Source organism: Acipenser ruthenus, chromosome 2, assembly GCF_902713425.1.
Source record: "Acipenser ruthenus chromosome 2, fAciRut3.2 maternal haplotype, whole genome shotgun sequence".
Taxonomy (NCBI): Eukaryota; Metazoa; Chordata; class Actinopteri; order Acipenseriformes; family Acipenseridae; genus Acipenser; species Acipenser ruthenus.
This window is the reverse complement of record NC_081190.1, coordinates 39,203,392-39,219,020: the sequence shown is the minus strand read 5'-3', so window position 1 is coordinate 39,219,020 and position 15,629 is coordinate 39,203,392. Positions and strand designations below refer to the sequence as shown.

The window sequence follows — 15,629 nt, the reverse complement described above, 5'->3', positions numbered from 1 at the left end:
AAGACAGACAATGCGGTGCACAAAAAGATATCTACTTCATGACTCATTTATTCTGTTTTATTTCTACTAGGAAATAAACGCCACTCACCTGTGTTAAATAAATATCGAAGCTCTGTGCAAACGGCCTCATAGAGGCCAAATATCGGACAATCAGGCAAGAATCCTCATAGTCCACAGAATCAGAATTCATTCTGTGAACACATGTGAAACAATTACAAAGATACATTCAAGAATGAAACAAGAGTCAATAAACTAATTGTGCTTTTGGCTCATGCTACACTTTTGGCATTCACTTTACATGACTGTAAACTTTCCAAGTCTTAATACAAAGTCAAATCTTTAACAAAGGTCAGGGAAAGGTTTTGTTTTGACCAGAATTTTAGCTAACAAATTGACCTATGTTTAATGAATATGTTTAAGGAAGAAAGTGAGGCAAAAAGATAATTTTAAAATTACAACTTTGATGCAACAAACATACTTTAACGTGCTAAACTTAGATGGTGTAGTTTTAATGATGGATCGAAGACACTTCTTCCGAGCCTCTGCTTTTTGCATGATATCTCCTGTTGTTTCTATGTCTCTTGCATGATGCGCCCCCTCGGACGAATCTTCATCTTTTTGGTTCTGTGACCTCATTGCTTTTTCTGTCTCAGTTGTAGTGTCCCGGAACCACTGTGCAATGTAGAACTTCCGGGAAAACTAAAATTAGACGAAAATGTTGAATTACACAGATGATCATTTTTTGTAAATTCTAAACTGCTGTTATCTAACAAATATTGTATAAGTCTGTCCGTTAAGAACAGTAATAAGTAAATATATATTAAAAAAATTGGACAATATTTTATACTTAAATGTGCATCAATAGTCGAATTAATCAATGTTTAACCCTTTGCAGTCCATTTATTAAGTGCGTGTCAGGCGCATCAGGTCCAATTTATTTTCACACGCGCAGTTAATTTTAGACGCGCTGTTTAGAAGTATTTTTTTTCCCCACAGTCAAATGGGTTTAAAAGGCCCTGCATATCAACAAAGCACTCACTAGGCATCTCCAGCCCTGCCCCACCCTTTCGTTCGCTCTAGCTTTCACATATGCTAATAAATAAATAATAATAATAATAATAATAATAATAATAATAATAATAATAATAATATAAGTCGTATATACAGATCAATCATCTCCTGATCACTCGTTTTATCACCAAACGCCTCAATAATGCGATCCAAGTCATTATTTTATTACTATAACATCTCAAAAAAGGTCTGCGAATGTTCGTGATATTCTCTGAGCGCTGATGCAGTCAGCCAGCTTGTTTCCTTATGGCCGCCGTAATCTGATGCCAGGGGCAAGTATGACTAATCATGAGATACGCCCTTTTTTTTTTTTGCGGCTTGTCTCGGCTCCTGTCACTCCCACTTGGCCATTGAATGGTTTTCTCGGCTTTTTCCGGAGAAAAAAGGACTAGAAACCCGTTTTTTGCGTCTTTTTGATGATGTTGGACAGGGTCCAACGCTGGACCGGATAGGAATAATTGCAATGTTGGACCAGGTCCGACATAGGACCGCAAAGGGTTAAGATTCAATTAAAAAAAGCAACACATGACAAAATACGTACAGCCAAAGATGGATCCGTTTCTGCATTTACATCCAGGTAATCTAGCAAGGCCTTCTGTAACTGCTGTATCTCATCGGTTCCCGGTGACTGCATTACAGAAGGAGTTAAAGAGACAGTAGTGTGATCATAGAATCAAGTAGGGTAGGAGAGCCTTTTAAATTTTAAACCCCCATTTGTAGGTTTAAAGGGCTTTTTTTCTTTCAAGATTAAAAAGTGTAGTGACTGACTGGTCTAAGTGTTAATTCCCAGAGGCACAGGTTTTAAAATGTCCATATTCTTTTCCATGATAAACCACTGAGCACATCTGATCCCAATTGTTACAAAGCCTTACATAGTTTTTACACCATTTTCGGTGTAAAACTTAATACACCTATATGATTTTTGCCACCTGCAATGAAAAAAAACCTACTGTTCACACCAAGCAGACACCTCTCAGACACAAAACTAAAAGAAAGCAAAGTGCAAATCTAGGAATCAGACTTCAACCCAACTCCAGAGTAACTACAGTAAACTGTGTACAATACAGCATTGCTTGGGACTCGATATTTGTGCCGGATTAGACAGTGTGCTGGATTACAGAGTTAATATAAAAAAAGTATAACATAATAATGCCTCAGCAAACTTTAAACAACAATATCTCAACAAATAATTCACCTGTTATTAGCATGAGCTTGTTTAAACCATTCCCACAGAATGATGTTCACTTGTTCCTACTGTACCTGCGCATGCATGAGAACTCAAACACTGCTGACAGTCAGGTTTTGTGTTGCTTTTATGTAGACATCTTTTCAAAATGTCTGAAAGTTTGCCTTGTGATTTTGAATTTTTCAATTAGCTATTTTTGTGTTTTGGTAAACGTTCAGATTTTTGGAGAAGCACAAACTTTCTTTCAAGAGATAGCTCCTGAACAATTCAGAATGGCGCCAGAGGGACATGTGAGTATATAAGCAACATCTTTTTATATACTAGTTTTAAACTTATAAAAAATATCACATGACCTGGTGCAGGATTGCACAATGAGATTTACATTGATTTCAGGCAGAAGATTCCAGAATAGATAGGTTCCGAATTGTAGAGGTTATCACACACCCTTCATTTCAATAAGGATTTGGTCATGACCCAAAGATCATGCCAAATTATACGAATGCTGGTATGTAGAGGGGCTGGATTAGACAGGTTTTGTGCTGTATTTATTTGAATAGGTCTTTGATACATCGTTCTGGTAAAACTACCAGAACAACTCTAAATGGTTGAGAGTATAAAATGCAACTTAAACCCATTTTAAACCACTAAAACATTTTAAACTATTGTTAAAATGTACATACTGCATCAGTCATTTGAAAATGCAATATATGCATATTAAATGTACCTCTTTCAGTATGCGATCTATGGTGCTCTGATCCATTTTACTTGTCACAGCATCCTTCCTGAGCCTTGCTGCAACTGTACCAAGATAATCAAGGGATGCCACTCTCAGGGCCATCTCTGTTTGCTTGTTACTGAACTGGTGCACCTGGAGAAAACAGAAACAATGTTTAAAATCAAGCTTATAATTTCTAAAACAAACAACATTAAAATTATATTCAACACATTAAACATGACCTACAAGTGTTAGTGCATTTTTAAACTAAGCAGGTAAGGTAAACGGTTATTAAACTAATTATGATATGTAGTCAGATTACCACCTGTCATGTGATATTTATATGATTGACTTACCAGCAGCCTGCCCAGAAGACTGAGCAATAACTCAGCAGCTGGCCACTCTGGCTTGTTCACAGTAGATAATAGATCCTGCACAAAATTCTCAAACAGCGGCCTGTAATCCTCTTCGCCCTGCTTGCTTCCACACCTGTAAATAAAAGCAACAAGTTTAAAAAATACAAAACTGAAGCTGAGAATACAAAATGAAATGTTCAATCCAACATTACTTGAAATATATTCTGGAGGCAGAAATATTTGCCAAAAGCACCCTCCATGTACATCAGTTTGTTGTCAAATAGCAGACAAGCACTTCAATAATACCCAGAATAAGATACTCCATATAACTTGTGCTAAAAAAATCCTTACCATTTTTTGTCAACTGGAGAAAAGATTCTTTGGATGGGTCCAATAAATACCCATGCAGCTCTTATTTATTAATAAAATGTTAAAAAATAGTTGATCGTAGTAGCCTATTGGCCTGTTCACCCTACCCCATAACATACTTACAAATGTAAACCATTAAATACTGGTACTACATACATTAAAATAATGCAATTCTTACTTTTTTAGAAAGACTGAAAGAAAGTTCTGTGCTGTCCTCATTGCAGTTTCATAAGAATTTGTAATTAGAACATCTTGATCAACCTGCAAAATATCAAACACATTTTCTAAATGGTACTTTTCCCAAACATTTGATACAAATGTAATATCTGACTGATGCAGTTATAACTCCCTTGAACAGTTATACATCTTCAAGCTATATATAGCTCAAACAGAAATATGCTATACCAATTACATTGCATTTACAAAAAGTTCTTAAATAGTAGTTTTTATAACAAAAAATATGGCATGTATGTGATCAGTGCAGAATGAATAAGCAGCATTGTACCTTTTTACCATACTCATCATCAGCATTAGAATCCTTGTCTGATGGCAGGTGAACCACACATTGAATAAGCTGAAGAACTAGAGCAGTTACCATCTGTATATACATAGGCTCTCCGGCAGTGTCACTGCTATTCAGCCTGATGAAACAACATGTAAAAGTTTAACGTGATGAACAGAAAAAAAAGGCAAAGCAAAAAAAAAAAAAAAAAAGCAGCAGCCAGGTGAAGTTGGCTCTTGATTTCTTTGACTACCACATCAGTCAGTTAGCCAGATACTGATACAACCCCTTGTATTCAACCAACTTGAATGCCTAAAAAACATCACAGCTACCAGGAATAATTTCCTAGTTTTTTCTTAAGCAAATTACATTTCCTTTGTCTCTTACTCTACACTAACCTACCCACCCTTTGACCTTTTATTATGCAAAACTAATCAATGGCTCCAATCCTACATTTCACAACTTTTTATACAACTATTTATTCTCTCATTATCTAACTGCTCCCTCTTGACATTTGTCATCTCTTACACCTTTACTCCAACAACCTTTTCATCTCTCCATTCTCCAGACAATTATCGAGTTTTTAGATCATTCTGATAAAGGCTTTGATGCCTAAATTGTTTTCTGGATTTTATGTACAAAGATAAATCACATACTGTTCATTTTGCAGCTTGCAAGGGTTGACTGAAGTGCTAGTATCACTTAAACATGAGGGATCTTGCAAAACAATGCAATCTAACCTGTTCTTGAAGTGCTGAGCAGTCTATTTGCATGACCATATATACAATTTTTTTTCTTTTTTACAGATCTTTTTTTTTTTTTTTACAGATTTTTACAGATCTTTAGGCATTTGCAGCACTGCTTACCTGAAGTTCCTCAGACTTCGCTTACTTGTCGGCAGCCTTGCCAGTGATGTGAATATCTCCTCCAATATTAACTGTCTATGCTTCTCATAGCGTGAGAACACCTGTTTTGGTAAATGTTACAAAATGAATTATCCACAAATTGTGTACATTTTTAGTAAGTTTAACATTCACTTGTACAGCAAATAAGAACTATTTGCAATGATTTTGCCCATTGCAAACATTTAATACATTAATTGTGAATGGGTGTTCTGAATAAGTAGATGTGTTACTGTCACAAAGACGGCCGGAGTGGGTGGCGTCAGACCAGAAACAGGAACACAAACGACAGAGAGATGGGGTTTTGGTGAGGCTGAACGCGTGATCGCGTTCAGCATTTAATAAACAGAACAGAAAATAAAAGGTTTGAACAGACAAAAACAGGACACGGCACTACACGCCAAAATAAAAAGACAAACAAAACGGACTAACATTAAACAAACGGTGCACGGAGAGACAAACAAACACGGTGAGTACAAACACTTCTAGATATTACTTTCTAGTTTCTCCTCTCTCTCTCACCCGTTCTCCTCTTCCAAACACCCAACCCCCGACTGAGTGCTACGTGTCTCTATATACACTGTTGTGCTGGGATTCAATTACTAAATTAATTATTCACTTGAATCCCAGCACGTGAATTAATTCTGTGCAACCCCGTGCTCACATATTACATTTAACCAGCACGTGAAGTGATTTGTGCTCTCCTCGTGCCTAAATACAAATCTACACTTTTTAAACACACGTGAAACACAGACCCGTTTATATCCCGTGTACCAATCTATACACCAACATTTACACACGCAACATACAACACATAACACACAATTGCACACAGGGGCGGGGCACATTGCCACAGTTACTTACAGCAGTCACCAACTTGATGGCACACAACTGCAGCTCACTGACGCCTTCTACGAAAAATGGTGTAATTCCCATTGAGGAAACCTACATATGGGAAAAAAGAAAACATAGAAAAATGAAAATATTTATGTTGTCATTTGGTATTACATATTTTTATTATAACTGCCATGTTGCTTAACTTTTTAAAAACCAGAACCAGAACGTGTCACTGTCAATTCAATATGAAAACTGACTGGATGTCAAAAAGTGAAAATTAGCATAACCACCTGAAACCCTGTTCAAATAAGGATTTGGTTCTTACCTGTAGGATTGTTGTATCAGTGAGCAACTGTATCTCCAGGAGTTCTGACATATTGCTTACAATATCACACACTTTATTGTACAGCATCACTATTGCCCGCTGTTTGTGGGTTGAGCACTTTGCCCGCTTCGCTTTGGAACTCAACAAACCACCTATTTGAAAAAAGAATACACAGATCTCAATAGCAGCATGCGTAGCACATACCTAATTTACACATAAATGAAACTCTCAGGAATGTATACACAAATTGAAGTGAACTTTGTTTTTATTGTGCAATAAGCAACTCTACATGTTGAGTGCTGAGTAAATCTTGTAAACAGTATTTTTTTCATTATCATAACAAATCCCTCCTCCCCACCAAAAAAAATATGACCAACCTCCATGATCCACCCTGTAAACAGGATCATACTGAGGATACAGAGTGTTTTGCAAGTGGAATTTAGTGTACTGGAGCACCCTTTCTATCACATCTTCGATATACACGGCTTTTGGCATGTGGGTAGAAGTCATGATATTAAGAGCTGTGAGACAAGCATCAGCGGATTTTGTTACTCTCTCCATTATGAGATCTCTCCAAAGCCTTTCCTCTTCCTCAGTGTCGTTGTCCTGAGAGCAAGTACACAATTACAACACCATACATTTGTTTCCTTTAATCTTTTTCAAATAATCTTATAAAATGTATAGAATGCATTAGATAGAGACACTGTGAAAAATACATTTATTTACAAATCTGCTAACTTAACTCTTATGGCATTGTATGCCTATTATTCTGTTTCCAGATACAATTACATTACAAGTTCCTACTTTTATCCCCTACAACATGTCAGTGCCTGTTGCAAGAATGTTTAGTGTACTACATAGGTGTATAACAGCACGAACTTGCCTAACCTTTCAGTGTATTAATTTCCTAATATGTTAAGAGGCTGATAGCTTTACAACATCTATAGCTGAAAGATGTTGTAAAGACATGAAAGTCCTGAACTTAGGATGTTAAAATACAGTAACGCAGGTCAAACTTACATGGTTGATCAGCGTAGAAAGTTTTGCGCCATCCTGTATATTCTTCTCCAAAATATTTAAAACTTTCACCAATTTTTCTGAAGGAAGCTGCAAATAAAAATAAATAAAAAGTTTGATACAACCCACTTGTTAATCTCACTCTTGCACACACAAAAATATGTGCGCCTAGACTATGCCCTTTAAAAGGCACAGGCAATCGAATGAGTGAGTTCCTGCCTTCGCGCGCATGCTTGCTAACAAAGCAAGTAACCAATAGGCTGATTCAATCCATTTGTTTATTTAGTTTTCATCCATGGTTGTGATTGGCTACGCTTCATGTGTTCGTTGAAATGAAAGCAGGTGCAGTTTATTTTTTTTGTAGATTTTACATGTTCTCTTTAGTCTAGATACATGTATGTCAGTCTAGTCTTATGTAAGTTTTCGCACCCTCCTATCTTTTCAATACGAAATGCTTCAATTCAAGCTGATTTTAAACCTGTAGTTTTCAGTTACACTATTGTGCAAAATATTTGAATTTGAAATTGATGTGAAATATGAATATTAAAAAAATAAGAATATTTTAACAACTAAGTAAGGCTGATAAGTTAAATAAATTATTTATTTTTTAACGCCTATTTTTTCTCCATAACTAAGTTTGTGTATTGCTTTAAGAGTGGACAGATGTCAGACGAATGACGATGAAGTTTTGTGACTGGTAAAACTTTTAGTGACGAGTGGCGCATCCGGTTAAGGCGCTCCGCGTGGAGTGCAGGATGCGCCCTATAGCCTGGTCGCTGGTTCGGGTCCTGGCTATTCCACTGCCGACTGTGGATGGGAGTTCCCAGGGGGCGGCGCACAATTGACCGAGCGCCGCCTGGGTGGGGAGGGTCTAGGTCGGCCCAGGGTGTCCTCGGCTCACCACGCACCAACGACCCCTGTAGACTGGCCGGACAACTGCGGACCTGTCTATAAGCTACCCGGAGCTGCGTGATCCTCCGATGCTGTAGCTCTGAGGTGGTTGCATGTCGGGCCCGCAGAGTGAAAAGAAGCGGACGGCTGACAGCACACGTTTCGGTGAGCCGGGTTGAAATAAAAATAATTGGACGTTTCAAATTGAGGAGAAAATAAGACAAATAACTGGTGATTCCAAATTTAAAATAATAAAAAAACACATTTATTGAAGGAAACACTGCATTAAGTTACTACACACATAGTATGTACTAAATAATTAATGCTTTGCTATAATAGACATCTGTAAAGTGTACTTGAAATTTTTCACTCTTCGCACCTGACAAAAATGTTACATACCCTGCATGTAATTCCCATCGCTTTAATTTTAGCAGACTCGCTGCCCAGTTCATTGAGCTGGTGTTTGCCCAACAATAACTCCTGCGGAATTTCATCATCATCCGCTACAGGAAAAAGGAAGTGATTTTGCATAAGATGAAGCAATGCTGTTCAGATTTCAGGGTATTACTACTGATATTTTACAACTATTTTACTGTTTGCAATATTTAAGCAAACACTTAGTTTACTGTAAAACTGGCTAGACAGATAAAGATACCCTTACATCGAATAGTTAAACAATAGACATTTTCAAAGCCAGGCTGATGCTATAAAAAACGGTTTGCATAATAATCATAGAAGTTTGGCTCAGGCAGTAAGATATTAGGGTAAAGAAAGTCTAGCTTAAAAAGATATTGATATAAAATATATGAATTGTTTAATTCTTACCCAAAGCTGTGAAATCCATATCTTCCAAGTTCTCCAAAATATTATCAACACTGGCCGTGAACCTCTTAAATGTTGATGAATCCATCATTTCTAGATGAGGGGAAAAATGCAAGATGACATCAATTTCAGACATCCTGAAAGTAAGGGCATAATTGGGTAATCACTGGTCCAAAAAATTATTGTAAAAATAAAACAAAAGAATACCTTCAGGTGTAAGTTTAGGTTCATATGCTTTTCTCTTTTTCTGTTTTTCTTTTTTCTTCAACCTTTTGGCAACTGAAAATAAGTTGTAGAAACCCTGTTAAGAAATTAAGTTTTCAAACAAGCACAAGGCAAGAACTCATTTTATTTATGTATATTTGGATTAAATAAATAACTTTAAAACGAGGCGGAGACCATTGACAAAAAATAGGTTGAAGGTTAAATACATAATTAAACTCACTGTCACTGAGACTAGGAGGCGCAGTGTCGCTCTCCGAGTCCTCAGGGCTGCGTTCTCGGTAGCGGCTGCCTGAGCTCCTCCTGCCCTCGTGTGAATGACTGCTCTTCCTGTGGTCGCCTGAGCCCCGTCTCTCCCGTAGCTCCTCACTCTCCCAGGCCTTATCCCGATCTTTCTTGTGTTTCTTTCGAGCAGCTAGGGAAAGTGAAAAATCACATCAGGTGAGATTGCTGTTGTTCAGGATATGGGGGGTTGTAACTGTAAAAAATGGAATATTCATGGTAATATAAGTATTGGTAAGTATTTCGGTAGGGAGTTCAGTAATAATGGAACTCCCTCTTTCAGTTATTGCCCTCGACCTCTGATGTCGGACTTTGACTCATGAGTTCCATTATTACCTTGTAACCTGCCACAAATGTCATATAGTATAATGGATAGCAACCCATACTCTCTAATTGATGTTGTGCTGTACATAATGGTAAACCATAATACAATATTAAATGGGTTCTCACCAGCTATTTTATTGGTTGGCTAAATGTAAAATTAAGTTAATAAATGCCTCAACTTGACACCCTATATCGTCTTTAACACATATATCCTTCTTAACCACCCAGCTGCCCATTTATTTTGGCAATTTCCAAGTCAAAAATTTTTTTTTTGCAGATGTTTCATTTTTTTATTCTTCAGCCTGCTGCGTGTAACGTACGCAGCAACTGAAGATTGTAATGGATACATTTCTATTTCAGGGAACTAGGGTTATGATAATAACCTAACGTTCCCTTTCAAGTACGAAATGTATCGATTACATAATTAGTAATTATACTCAAGCCGTCGCAAAGTGCATTACTTGCAGAATGACTTAAAATCAGAGGATCAGATGGTAAGGCTTCCACAATATAGATTTTTATTTTTACTTTCTTTTTTTATTATTAATTTTTTTTACATACCAGGAATCAATTCTCTGCAGGTGCTTCCGGTATCAACATAGAAGCCGCAGTTAGCACTCTGGTCTCAAAGCATGGGTTTTGAGGATCCAGCATATTTAGTCTGTAAAACCTTGTGAAAGTATGGGGCGTGGCCCATACTGCAGCATTGCAAATGTCATTGACAGATGCACCCTGGAACAACACCCAAGAGGTAGACATACTTCTTGTGGTGAGACCAGTGACCTTCACAAGAGGGGGCAAGTTGGCTTGTTTATAAGCAATCATGACTGTCTCTGCAATCTAACCGGACAGCCTCTGGTTAGACAGGACTTTACCGTGAGTCTTAGCTCCATCGCAGATGAACAGCTGTTCAAATTGGCTCCAAATATTTGTTGTCAACATAATACGCTAACGCCTTAACATTAATGCTTACGCTCCCTATCCAACTGGAAAGGAGGGGGATGGAAAGCCTCCAGCTCCACCGATTGGTTGATGTGGAAATATATATTGGGCAAGAAAGCAAGGTTTGTGCGGAGCATTACCATGGTCCTAGACTCCACAAAAAAAGACAAGCTTTCGCCACAGAAAAGGCTTGCATCTCGCTCACGATGGCAAGCAAAAATCCTGTCTTAAAAGACAGATGCTTTAGCTCGGCTGAATGCAGGGGCTCAAAGGATGGCTTCATGAGTGCCTCAAGTACTACATTAAGCCGCCACTGAGGAACCTTGTCCTTAAGGGGAGGGCGCAGCCTCCGAGCCCCTTTCAAAAATTGCCCCACCAGGATGTGAGCTCCTGTGGAGACCGAGTCGTTTTTAACATGGCAAGCAGAAATCGCTGCCAAGTACACCTTCAATGTGGAGGGTGATTTTCCCTCATCAAAGAGGTCTTGCAAGAACTGCAGAATGACTGGCATGGGACATGTAGTGGGGCTGAAGTGTTGCGTCAGACACCAGGTCTAGAACACAGTCCACTTACACCCGTACTGGTCTCACGTAGAAGTGGCCCTGGCATTCTGAAGAGTTGAAATAAATCTCTGAGACAGCCCTACCTGGCTAAAATGCAGCCGTCCAGGGGCCAGACCCAGAGCTGTAGGCTTGACGGGTCTGGGTGCCACAGGGTCCCTCGCGCCTGACTGAGCAGATCGCAGCAGCGAGGCAGCTGCCAGGGGTGGTCGCACAGTAATTGCGACAGCGCCGAAAACCAAGTCCTCCTGGGCCAGAACGGGACTAGTAAGAGCACCCTGGCCCGGTCTCGTCTGATCTTCTCCAGGTAGCACTGCTATCAGTGGGAAGGCGTACAGTAGAGCCCTATACACTGCTTGCAGTTCGAGGACATTGATGTGGTAGCCCAACCAGGGGGGTTGCCATGCGCCCTGCACTCCTAGCCCATTCCACACAGAGCCCAGCCTGTGCCAGGGGCGTCGGTGGTGGTGATGACCTCCTTCCTGGTAACAGTACCGAAAGCCACTCCCAGGAGCAGATGGGTCAGTTTTTTCCACCAGGATAGGGTCGCCATGCAGTGATGCGTCACTGTAAGTAAGCGATTCGGGCTCACTGCAGGCTGAAAAACCTTGCGAATGAACACACTTAGAGGGGGCGCATTTGGAGGAGACCCATAGGAAGTATCTGGGAAGCTGCTGCCATCAGGCCCAAGAGCTGCCGGAAGGTGGACACCTTCAGTCTCTTGTCGAGCTGAATCAACTCTAAGCAGGGCGAGAACCTGTGAACTCTTTCATCTGGCAATATTGCTTGAGTTCAAAATAATATATACTATACACAATACACAAGTGCCCACACCAGCTTGAGCCCAGACTAGGTAGCACTAATACAAGTCTCCTCCGAGATACAACTCCAGCCGGTGTGAACCGTGACACAGAGGAGGGTGAAATGATCCGCAGGGGGAGGTGCAGGCAAGCCGCAGGCTCCCGGCTTGCCACAAGGCCGTGTACGGACTCACAAAACACACTCAAAACCCCTGGAATAAAAAGCTTAAATTGCAAAATAATTCAGCGATTAATTCCGCAAAGAAAATTACAATCAAATTATATATGCTTTTTTTAAAACAAAATCTTAGCTTTCGATTAAACCGTTTGAAATGATGAATCTCTCTGCAGCTTGCTCTAAATCAGGCTAAAAAGAAAATGGTGCTGTTCAACTGTCATCATGGAGTCGGACGCTGGTGTGATGACGTTGCCGGTCACTGCGTGACAGCTTTGGTAAGTCTCAGAATTTTTCAGGTAAACAAAGTTAACCCATTATGTAATGGATACATTTCGTACTTGAAAGGGAATACTGTTTTACTTACACTCGAAGGCCTCTTCGCTGTTACTATCATCATCAGAGCTGACCTCGGCATATTTTGGTTTCTCATTGACAGTAGCACGCTTTCGCTTGTTCATCTTTACCCGTTCACACAAAGGCATGGTAGACTCGATCTCTGCAAGCAGCTCAGGGGGCAAGTCCTTCAACACAGACTGGTCTATTCCACCTGTAGTCAAACAAACAGGTCTGTATTAAAACAAGTCAGTCATACTCCCAGTGCAGTATCAATAGGTAGGTTACACTGAAATTACAATGTTCTGTGGACAAGCTCTTAATTCAGATGCGTTACTAGTGTAGCAGGGGTATTTACTACTATTGTGCTAAATCTTTGCCATTGGCTAAACAATTATATTAAAATTAAAAGATATCAACCACTGCATGTATAGAGTACATGCTATACATTTGCTTTGTAGTTACTTGAACAATTTAATTTAGTATATTGCAAGATAGTTTTATAGACCATAATTAGTACTAATGTTGGTTCTTGTCAACACAGGATAGTACAAGATTAGCTGTCTTCAGGGTCTGTGAAAAACTGCATAGTGCTAACTAAATGTTATAGTAATGTCCTAACTTCTAAATGTTTGTTTACCGTTTGAGTTGGTGCATAAATTGCGCTGTGAATGCCACACTATCAAGTAGTCAACTATCAACTAGTTTATTGCATTTAGTGTACACTTTGGTAAATTCCATGAGAAATCACACATCAGGTTAACCCTAATCCCAATGTACATCAAATGTGGTTGTTCCTGGCAAAAATAAATGAAATCCAATCCAGGGTTAGAAACTAACGCTTGCCCGAGGCAAATTAAAACTGATGAGGACTAGTTGATGTCTCAGTAGTCCTGTGAGCGAGTGCTTAAAAAAAAAAAAGCGTACAGATATAATCTCAAATTCACAGGTTTGCGTTTAAAAAAGTTCTAGGAAAGGTCTATTTTCTAATGGGGTGTAGCAGTGAACAAACATTAATAATGCTTACAAAACAGTCACATCTTGTCATGCCGGATTTTGCATTATTTTGAGCTATGCGAATGCTGCAGGGTTTCGTTGAATTTTGTCCACGTGATAACTTATGCTATTCGTTTATTCATTGCCGTGGTTTAACTGTGATCGTTTGGTATAAAATAAATGTACTTTTAAGACATCAAAACAGTATAACAGTATCAAGGCAGTGTGGTCCAGTGGTTAAAGTCCAGGGCTTGTACCCAGAAGGTCACCGGTTCAAATCCCACCTCTGCCACTGACTGACTCACTGTGTGACCCTGAGCAAGTCACTTAACCTCCTTGTGCTCCATCCTGCGGATGAGATGCTAAATCAGTGCCCTATTGTAAGTGACTCTGCATATAATGCACAGTTCACAGCCTACCTCTGTAAATCGCTTTGTGATGGTGGGCCACTATGAAAGGTGCCATATAAAAATAACAATATTATTATTATTATAAAAATGGCCATTTCCTCACATTATGTTTCATTTTTCAATTATGGATTTCTACTTTGAAAAAGCCCAATTGCTTGAACACTTATCTGGTCGGTCGATCTTTAATCAGTGTAAAATATTACAATATTTCAAACTATATAGATTTAAGTAATAATTGCTTAACTGTCTTCGTATTCGTATTACAAGACTTGGTGTAAAATATTAGAACAATTTCATATGGTCTGTTTCAAAGAAACGTAATGTGAGGAAATGGCTATTTTGTGTTCTGACATTTTTATACTGTTTTGATGTCTAAAAAGTAGAGTTAGTTTATAATACTGAAAGTTTACATTTAAACCACAGTGATGAATAAATTAATAGCGTATCACATCTTTGAAGTGTAGTAATTTCGAACACCCCATCACAAAGAAAAAAGTTGATGATTCGCAAACAAGGAATACGACAGAGAAAAGAGGCAGCACACTTCAAATAACCTGGCTTTCACAATGTGACTGTCTGCAGCAAGTCTACACCTTCAGAAAATAAGAATGTACTACAAGGTTTGTGTCCAGTATGACAAAAGTCAGAGTGGCACATTTGTGACTGAGTCGTCTACCTTGAAGATAGTCCACTTTAAAGCGCATGAAAAATCAAGTAATCATTATACTGTGTGAAACTGATGAAGGCAAAGACTGCCAAAAAAGGCACATCAAAAATGTAACAATTACTACACACCATAAACACCTCTGTGATTTTAAAGCTAGAAGTGATTTTTAGAACAGCTCACACCCTTGCAAAGCATGCACCACCATATTCTGATTTTGAATGGATGCGTGACCTGGAAGAGGCAAAGGGGTTAAATGTGGGGAAAACCTACAGAAATTCTAAACAGGCACAGGAGTGTGTACACGCTATTGTGAGGACCCAGCGTCCAGCCCAGTTAACCAGAATGGCGATTATCTTGGACTGTTCTACAGATAGTTCTATTACTGAGGCAGTGAAATGCCAAGTGAAGTATGCTGTCCACACAGACTTTATCAGGGTTCTGGATGTGGGGAAGATAAAGATTTTCTTGGCTGACACCGATAGCGATGGTTATCTACCCATATCGGCCGATACCGATAATAGACAGTGCAGGTAAGCTATTGTAAATGACTAGAACAAAACATAGGGCCTATATTAACTGTGTTATCATTATAAATGTTAAATAAACAGATTGTTTACTACTTGTATTTTTGACACAAATGAACAGATATTGCATTTACTTCAGAAAATGAATACAAAGAATAACGTAGTATTATATTGTGTGTTTGACAGCAATTTATACATTTGTTTTTCAACATAGTCACACAAAAATAATACTTTGCATTTGTACTAGTAAAACACTTCTGTAGAAAAAAAAGATATAATGTGACATTAACTTTTATAGCCCCTTTCTGTCAAACATTGCATATTATAACATCGACCAAATGAAAAATGTAGCCTACGCAATGTCAACTACAACAATGTTTGTTCACTTAATCAGAAAC

The 15,629-nt window shown here is 38.7% G+C and overlaps 1 protein-coding gene across 7 annotated transcripts in view; it reads right to left on the bottom strand.

Moving 5' to 3' along the window:
- LOC117408895 (nipped-B-like protein) overlaps positions 1-15,629 on the bottom strand; it is a 97,635-nt gene that overhangs the window by 23,184 nt on the left and 58,822 nt on the right. For all 7 annotated transcript variants that reach the window (XM_058995738.1, XM_034014311.3, XM_058995745.1 and 4 more), the window contains 17 exons: positions 12,666-12,848; positions 9,439-9,630; positions 9,201-9,272; positions 8,997-9,086; positions 8,571-8,674; positions 7,284-7,370; positions 6,641-6,869; positions 6,264-6,415; positions 5,966-6,046; positions 5,066-5,166; positions 4,203-4,338; positions 3,876-3,958; positions 3,329-3,461; positions 2,982-3,125; positions 1,613-1,699; positions 479-699; positions 89-191 (listed from right to left, as the gene is read on the bottom strand). In XM_058995738.1, coding sequence (XP_058851721.1) covers positions 89-191; positions 479-699; positions 1,613-1,699; positions 2,982-3,125; positions 3,329-3,461; positions 3,876-3,958; positions 4,203-4,338; positions 5,066-5,166; positions 5,966-6,046; positions 6,264-6,415; positions 6,641-6,869; positions 7,284-7,370; positions 8,571-8,674; positions 8,997-9,086; positions 9,201-9,272; positions 9,439-9,630; positions 12,666-12,848 — 2,198 coding nt within the window. The remainder of the gene's footprint in view (positions 1-88; positions 192-478; positions 700-1,612; positions 1,700-2,981; positions 3,126-3,328; positions 3,462-3,875; positions 3,959-4,202; positions 4,339-5,065; positions 5,167-5,965; positions 6,047-6,263; positions 6,416-6,640; positions 6,870-7,283; positions 7,371-8,570; positions 8,675-8,996; positions 9,087-9,200; positions 9,273-9,438; positions 9,631-12,665; positions 12,849-15,629) is intronic.